The sequence below is a fragment of the Echinops telfairi genome, unplaced genomic scaffold (genome assembly GCF_000313985.2).
Source record: "Echinops telfairi isolate 266 unplaced genomic scaffold, ASM31398v2 ScPeMD7_7467;HRSCAF=8505_1, whole genome shotgun sequence".
Classification (NCBI taxonomy): Eukaryota; Metazoa; Chordata; class Mammalia; order Afrosoricida; family Tenrecidae; genus Echinops; species Echinops telfairi.
The window spans coordinates 12,700,261-12,708,620 of NW_022111368.1; the positions used below are offsets into that span (position 1 = coordinate 12,700,261).

The window sequence follows — 8,360 nt, forward strand, 5'->3', positions numbered from 1 at the left end:
CGGGTAGGTTGCTGGTGTATTTCACACCTATTGTTTACAGACAGCAACTTACAGGCTGCTCAGCTGGTTGTCTTTTCTTTGTGAGGTGGTCCCTTTACTCCAGTTTAGAAATCCTGTAACGCGACGCAGGGAAGGAAGGGGCAGTCAGGAGGGCTGGGCACTCGAGGGGGGTGAGTAGACCCGGCCTTTGGACACCTTGAGCCACACCTGTGTCACCTTACTCTCTCAGATGTCTTGAAGGTGGCGCCACCCTAACAGTGAGTTTCTCCCCTTCCAGGTTTGAGTACCTGTTTAATTTTGACAACACGTTTGAAATCCACGATGACATAGAAGTGTTAAAGCGGATGGGGATGGCTTGTGGCCTAGAATCAGGAAGCTGTTCAGCCGAAGACCTTAAAATGGCGAGAAGTTTGGTACCTAAATCTCTGGAACCTTATGTGACAGGTCAGTCAAAGCCACCCCACTCCCCACAGTGTCTTTGCCAGATACGCCCTCCAGCTTGGCTCCTCTTGGAGCTCTGGACTGCATGGCTGGCTCCCCTTTGGCTGAGCTTGGCGTCATCAAACACATAGGGGCCGGAGCGCTGGGGCAAACGGCCGAGAAAGGCCCAAAGACCGCGGTTGAGAAAACGTTTTGTGGGTGGTGCTGGAAGAGTTGATGGTGGTGTCCCCGGATAAAGGGACGTGGGCTTATAGTGAAATGAGTGCCCAGTGGCATTCCCCTGCCGGGACTCCTCGTGATTTGAGGATTCGGAGCATCTTGTGGTTTTCCCCAGGTTGCTCCTACGCTGACAGTGTTCAGAAAAGTCAGGATTTCTCCTAGCAGATTTTGACCCAAGCTTGGGGTGGGGGCTGCACGGCGGGGATCGAAGTTCTTTGGGGAGTGTGACAGGGCATGGGGAGCCTACCTCCGGGTAGTCGCCATGAGTGGTCATTACCCAGTACCCAGGGAACCCCGTTTCAAGGTGACTCAGTGTTCTGCCCGCTGAAGTGGCATTCCTGCTTTGGAACGTGGACGAATGACCACGTGAAAGTGGAAGGCGCTTCTCTGTGTGATTCTTGGACTTTTGTTGGGGTGCAGCTACCGCAGCTAAGCTCTGAAGGCTGCTGGCCACAGACTTAGAGGAGAATGGCTTCCCAGTAAAGTGGAGAAATGGTGAACGGGCTTTTCTTCATTCCTCCCGTTGGCCTCCGTCTGTGGTTTGGATTATTCCTTGAGAAGAATTGCCCGGAGGAGGCCAGAAAAGCCCTCCTCGCAACCGGGGGTTTTCTTACACCTCCCCAGAAGAAATAAACATCTGCCCGAGTTTTCCGACCATCCAGTGGAAAACCAATTCCATTTTCTTGTATCTGGCGGCCCTCACTGATGCATTTAAACCCACCGCATGTTGTCCTACTTAACGGAAGGGCATGTGCTTGGGGAGCAGGAAGGGCGAGGACCAGCATGTAGGCTGTTAGTACCGCCTCTCAACGCGAGGCTTGATTTCAGATGTATGAAGCAGTGTTAGTATAGTAGCACGTGGATATTACGTAAATGAGAATGTATACTAGGGGGCTTCAAAAACCTTGTGGGAAAAGGGAATGAAAAGATTGTGGTATTTCCCCGGAAACTTTTGGGAGCTCTTTCGAATGTGCTAGAGATTTCCGTGCTGGTTTAGGAAGAGACTGGTAGGAGGCTGTGGTCTTATATGGGTCACATGAATGGGTCTGTTTAAGAGTGCTCCCTGCAGGCAGGGGCGTGGCTGGTTTTCCTGTTTGCTCGGGATCCGTGGTGTAGAATGGGGTTTGCACGGAGCAGTGCGTTTGTCTCTCGGACATTCGGGGTCTTCCTCGTCTTCCCACGGCCACGTCGTTGCAGCTGGGGTGACTCCCGTGACATTCGGGGTCTTCCTCGTCTTCCCACGGCCACGTTGCAGCTGGGGTGACTCCCGTGACGTTCGCTCGTGATGTTTTCATCAGGTTTTCTGACGTTGGCTCTGTTCTCTCTCTTCAGAAATGGCTCAGGGATCAATCGGCGGTGTCTTTGTCACATCATCAGGTTCAACTTCAATTGGCACAAGACTTTCTGCCAGGTAAGGGCACTTCCTGGGCCCACCTTATGGTGGGTCACAGAAGGCGGGCTTCTCCCTGATGCTGGGGCTGCAGCGTGGGGCCGGCGGGCTGGACGTGGATGGTGGGGGTGGAGGGGGATGGTCGGTGTGGGTACGTTGGTTGGTTAGTTGGGTCAGGCTGTGCTCTGCCAGGATGTGTTAGTTCGGGTAGACTAGAGAAGCAAAGGCAGGGAGACACGCGTGTGTATAAGAGCGTTCTGTAAAGAGTAATATTAATATTAAGAAAACACCCCAGCCCAGTTCAGATCAAGTCCATAAGTCCCATCTTGGCCCATGTGTCCGATACCAGTCTGTAAATTCCTCTTCAGACTCACACAGCCATGCAGTAATACCAATGCAGGAAGATCACAGGCCATTGGTTGGAAAGTTGTGGATCCAGTGGTGGTGGAAGCATCTCAGCGCTGGTGTGGGTCTTCAGGTGGCTCCTTCAACACCAGGGCTCTGGTGCCATCAGTGTAGCTCCATGTGGCTTGTCAACAGGAATGTGTAGCAGAGAGAGTGTGTCTGGCTTCCAGTGAGCTATTTATCGCCCTCGCGCCTCCAAATCAAGGTCATCAGGCTGCGGCCTGATTGACAGGCTGGACTCCACCCCTTTGCAGGTTGACAGGAGGTTACATAACTGCCACACGGGAGTTCGGATTTTAGCCTCTGCAGTTCAGAATGCCCACCAAGGTGGTGTGACTGTTTTACAAATTGTCTAATCGCCTAAATCCCTTCGCTCTTTAGAACTTGATGAATTCTGTTGCGACCGCAGCAGTTCTCAACACTTGGCAATTTAGCCCCCTCCCCAATTCAAAGGTGACTTCAGAAAGCACAGCCCACTGAGGGCATCCTACCATCACGGGCTTTGTCCTGTGTCAGAGCAGCTTGCTGCTTCCTCTCGCGTCTTCTCCCCGTATGTTAAAATGCAGGGCGCGTGGCTTTGCTTGCTTGTTTCTTGGAAGCTGTGTCCGTGCCCTCAAGTCGACTCCACTTCGTAACAACCCTGTATGACCAGGGTTTCCAAGACTATGTAACTTCACTGGATCAGAAAGCCACCGCCTCTTCTCCCATGGAGTGGCTGGTGATTTCGAACTGCTGACCTCACAGTCAGTAGTCCAAAGCATAACCCATGACGCCACCAGGCCTCGCATGTTAGCTCTGGGGCCACAAGTGGTTAAGTTGGGATCCGCGGGGGCGGGGGGCCTGAGTTAGAATCAAGTCAGTGGCAACGGTTCACAACAAGTACACAGTAAAGTAGGGGCAGCAGTCTCCCCAGATCCTCCCACTGCTCGGCGGCGGTGTAGCCACAAGTGACATTGTGGAGTTGTTTGTTTTTTCCTCCCAACTTTTCCAGAGCATAGTTGAGGTCAGAGTGCGCTAACTTTGTGCCCATTGTGCTCCTCTTTGCCACGCAGACGTTTCTTAGACGGAGGCTTTATTATTTAAGGAACACCCAGTGCGGTAGCAGCCCCACTTGTGGCACTTCTCCCCAAGGAGACGGCGACATGAGCAGAATGGTACTGGACCTAAGCATTTACCTCAGTGCTTAAAAAACAGACAGACAAACCAGTTTTATTGACATGCAATTCACATCATAAAATTCAGTAATTCAGCATTAACAAGAGTTGTGCAGTCATTACCACAATCAATTTTGGAGCGTTTTCTTCTTATATTCATTGTTATTAACTTCCTCCCCAGTCCCCAGGCTCCCCTGGCACACTCCTAAGAAACCATTAAGCTAGTTACTGTCTCTATAGATTTATCTGCCTTGGATTTCTTTCCTTTAAAAAAAAAATCATTTTATTGAGGGCTCGTACAACTCTTATCACAATCCATACATACATCCATTGTGTCAAGTACATTTGTACATTTGTTGCCATCATTTTCAAAACATTTGGTATCAGCTCCTCATTTTTCCCTCCCTTCCCGCCCCCCCACTCCTCATGAACCCTTGATAATTTATAAATTATTATTTTGTCATATCCTACACTGTCCGATGTCTCCATTCACCCACTTTTCTGTTGCCCATCCCCCATACCCTGGATTTCATATCCAGAAAAATGTTTTTTAAAAACTACAAGAAACAAAGTGAAACAGAAGAACCTCGATTGAAAAGGAAGCAGAAGATATTAAAGACTAGAATAAGCGTAAACTGCATCAAAGAGGAGAGCAAGTGATCATCAGGTGCTCGATTCTAACCTTCCTGCAATAATCCACTTGGAATTGCCTCCTGAGTGAGGTAGCACGGCTGCTCACATTCCCGGCCTGGGATCAGAGGGGATTCACCGAAGGCTTACTCCCTGTGTCCATGATTACTAGTTTCCAATGGAAACAACTCTAAAAGGTGTCAAAGGGGAGACCAAATGAGAAGGTAGTACATTTTAGCCTCACTGTACGGCTGTGATCTACATGATAATGCTTTCTGATAGATAACTAGGCTATTTACAAACTAAACAACCATCGGAGGATTCGCCAGAGGCTTAATTTGCAGACCCTACAAGTGGATTTGGGGCTTCCACTGTCATCCATGTCCTTCTGCAAACCAGGTGTTCACAATTCAAGTTCTGATGGCATTTCTTTCTTTGGGTCTGGATTTTATTGGCCTTAGTGTTTTTAAGATAAGTAGGGGGGTGGGGGGCTTCAAAAAGTTTGTGGGAAAAGCCCAGTATCTCTTATTTCCATTTTTCTGTGAACATTTTGAAGTCCTCCTGTATTAAGTAATTTTAATATACTGACTATCACCAGAACAATCACGTAGTACTTTCTGTATAACACATTATTTTACTTTACGGTCGTCTGGAATAATAATAAAAGATGTTTAATTCCCTGAACTCTTAAGATAACGTAGAAGCAATCAATAGGTAATGAATTATGGTGTACACAGAACTACATAGGGTAATTCTGCAGCCACTAAAAAGCAATGCCTTGGAGCTGCACGTGGCAGTGACGAGGAGAGCAGGGCGCGTTACTGAGTGAATCGTGTAGCATGATTCTGAGACATGTACGTAGAGGTAGGATAGCATGCAGCAGGTGCGGGAGTCAACTCTGGCTTTGCGCGTCCCGGTTCTTCAAGCTGCAGCCTTGTCAGCCCCCTGAAGAGTGAGGTGCAGATGTGGCTGACTTGTTAGAAAGATCCAGTGAGATGATGCATGCTAAGTAAAGCTCTGTGTGCACCGCCTGCTGCCTGGAAAGAGTTGTTGGTAGATGTCACCTACCCTGGTTTTGAATTAAAGATGGCTAGCTAGTTTTACATGCATTAATCTGTAAAGTATTCAACACTGGCTATTCTAAGAAATTGAATTTGAACATTAAAAGAGAAAAAAACACACATGCATATAACATTTTCAGACTGGTCACTTGTCAGTTTTTTTGTGCAACCAGTAAAACCGTAGGCACTTGGGGGAAGACCCAGTTTGGATGGCGTGATCCCACGTTGTCCAGAGGCGCGTCCTTCTAAGGGTTTGCATTCCTGTGGGACACTTAGGTGGTTTCCCTTTAGGAGAAAAGCCTCCTCAAATAGCTTTAGATTGGTTTTCATTGGTTTTTTGCAAGGCAAGGCTTCCCAGATGTTGAATTATTCTGAAAAAGCATAACATTTAATAGTTTCTGCTGTACAGCATTAATAAGTACCAAGTTCAAGGCGTTCAAAGGTATGTATCAGCTAAGTGTTAACCTGCATCGGCTGCAAGCTCTGGCCTGTGCTAATTCTGGGGCTAAGAAGGCTTCAGGGATCATGATAGATAAATTACCCAATTAAAAACAACTCTTGCTAACTTAATCGTTTCAGGTCCCACTTGGGTTCCTTGTCCTGTGGGTTGGGTGAAAGTTTACGAAGCGAATCCGTTTCCCACTCAACACTTGTTCACGTGTGGTGGTCATGCGTGCCAGGCCCACAGCGCAGCGGCACTCTTCACACGCCTCCTGTTTCCATTTGCTCTGCTCTCCGCCTTCCGGACTTTTCTTGGGGTGGGCGTGGGAGGGGGCGTAAATGCAGTCCTTCATGGTTCATCGTTTTGAGGAGCACCTTACAGTGCGATTCTTCACTTAATCAGACCTGTCTATTGCTTGGCTAGAGGTGATGTTGAAGAGAAGGCTCAGTTCCAGGTACGCAGGGTGGGTGTCTAGGACAGCGTCATTTCTATGCATTTGAACTGCGCTCTGCGTTTTCCTCCTGCCCCACCTGGGCTCTGCTGTACTGTGCTCATCAGGAGTGGTAGCTGGGCACCATCTAGTTGTCTGGTCTCCAGCTAGTCGGGCTGTGGTTTGTTCAGTCCATGAGGTCTTCAGATGAATGTTTCCTGGAGTCTTTCATTATCTTTCTTCCTTTTTTACTCCCACAAGTGTCTGAGACCCCACTAGCTGCTCAAAGTTGGATGTAAAAGGTTATGTTTTTGGATTGTGTTGGACCATTTGACCTGTCCCCTGAGACGAGGGTCCTGCGTCCACGGAGGCTGTTGGACTCAGTCCTTTACTATGACTCAGTGCTTTGTAGAACACAGCGCCCTGGATGTGATCCCGTATACCTGGACATCCTAGCAGCACATACAAGTATGCATATAGAAATACTCGCTGCCAAACCTGTATGGAGGAGCCCTGGAGGCACAGTGGTTTTGCATGGGGCTACAAACTGCATGGTCAGCAGTTCGAAGCCACCAGCCGCTTTGCGGAAGAAAGACTGGGTTTTCTGCTCCCAGAAACAGTTACCATCTCAGAAACCCCCAGCAGTGACTCGATGATAGCTAGTTTGGGTTTTTTTGTTCTTGTTTTGAAACCTGTAGATGCTGGTGAGTATATTCCTGTATCAAAGCTCTGGTGGCATCATGGCTCTGTGTTGGGCTGCTAAGCAACAGGTCAGCAGTTTAAAATCACGAGCCACTCTGGGAGAAAGACAAGTCCTCCTAGTCCCAGAAAGAGTTTTGAGTCTTGGAAACCCACAAGGACAGTTCTGCCCTAGCCTACAGGCTATAGAGTAGGAATAAGCTTATGTAGCTACTGACATATCCATTCATAAGATATCTTTTGTTATTACTATTACTGCAGGATCCCCTCTGTCACGGTATTTACCATTACTGCCTTTTACTTTTGTGACCTCCCGGTCTTCCTTTGTTTGGCCATGTTGTGCAAAACTCACTGTGCTGGCCATATTCTCAGCACAGTTCTGACTCTTTGATGCCCTCATCAGTTCAAAAGAGTTTAGCTCTGTAAAAACCGACCTACTTTACACCATGGCAAGTAGTGCTGAGGCCAACGAGGTGGGATGTCAGAGACGGTGTGGTGGTAGTGTATGAGATTTGCCCTTGGGGAAAACATCTCAGCGCTCATGTTTAATTGCATTCGGTGTTGTCGACTGACAATAGTCGATTGGCATGATCTATATCCAGCTTTAAGTTCCAAGTTGGCATCTCTTCAATACTCGGTGTTTTTAAGAATACCCTTTTCTTGCTCTTTCACTCGGATGCAAAGGAAATTGAACTGATTTTTTGCGAAAGCCTAAGCAAACATAATTCGTCGTGGCAGTGTGGCCCTCGCATTTCCAGCTTTGGTTGGCTCTGTGAGAGATGATGGGACTACAAGTATTGACGACATAGTGGTAATCGCTGCTGTGGTGATGGGTGGGCCCGAGGGGTCTTTGACATACCAGGATTTGTTTCTCAGACCTCCGTTAAGTTCTAGGCCAGGGCCACCCTATAGCTACATTGCGGTAGCGTGTTCAGCACCATCCTCTACCTCACCTGCCAGAGCTCCCCTCACCCCTGGTTGTGACAGCTTCCCTTGTGACGACCAAGAATGTCTCCAGACATTGCCAGTGGCTCCGGGGTTCTAGTCGCTGTTTCAGGCTGTGACTCCCAGAAGCACATGGAAAGCTGGATGCTTCCCAAGGACCATTCCCCTGGGAGGGCCTGGCTGAGGGCAGGGTTCATCCCTCCCGTGCCTATGCGAGTGCCCCACCGCCGGCACTTCTCTAGGGGCCCCTCCTGCCCACTTCTCCCCGCGAAGGCCAGCTGGCTTCCCGCAAGCACGTTCACAGGTCGGATACAGCTGTCGGGTCCTCTGAGCTGTTCCTGGACGTGCCGCTCGCAGCGTACTCGCCTAAAGAGAATCACCAGAGGACTTGCTAAAACTTGCACCAGGCACCCCACGAGAACCCGGAGGTGCACCCTCACTCACTGCCACCGACTTGATGCCACCTCAGCAACCTTGTGGCACGAGTAGGGTTTCCAAGGCTGTAGCTCTTTACGGGAGTAGAAAGCCCCGGCTTTCTCCCCGG

The 8,360-nt window shown here is 49.1% G+C and overlaps 1 protein-coding gene across 1 annotated transcript in view; it reads left to right on the forward strand.

Moving 5' to 3' along the window:
- TFDP1 (transcription factor Dp-1) overlaps positions 1–8,360 on the forward strand; it is a 108,746-nt gene that overhangs the window by 98,354 nt on the left and 2,032 nt on the right. The window contains exons 10-11 of the mRNA XM_004704313.2: positions 278–444; positions 1,993–2,071. Coding sequence (XP_004704370.1) covers positions 278–444; positions 1,993–2,071 — 246 coding nt within the window. The remainder of the gene's footprint in view (positions 1–277; positions 445–1,992; positions 2,072–8,360) is intronic.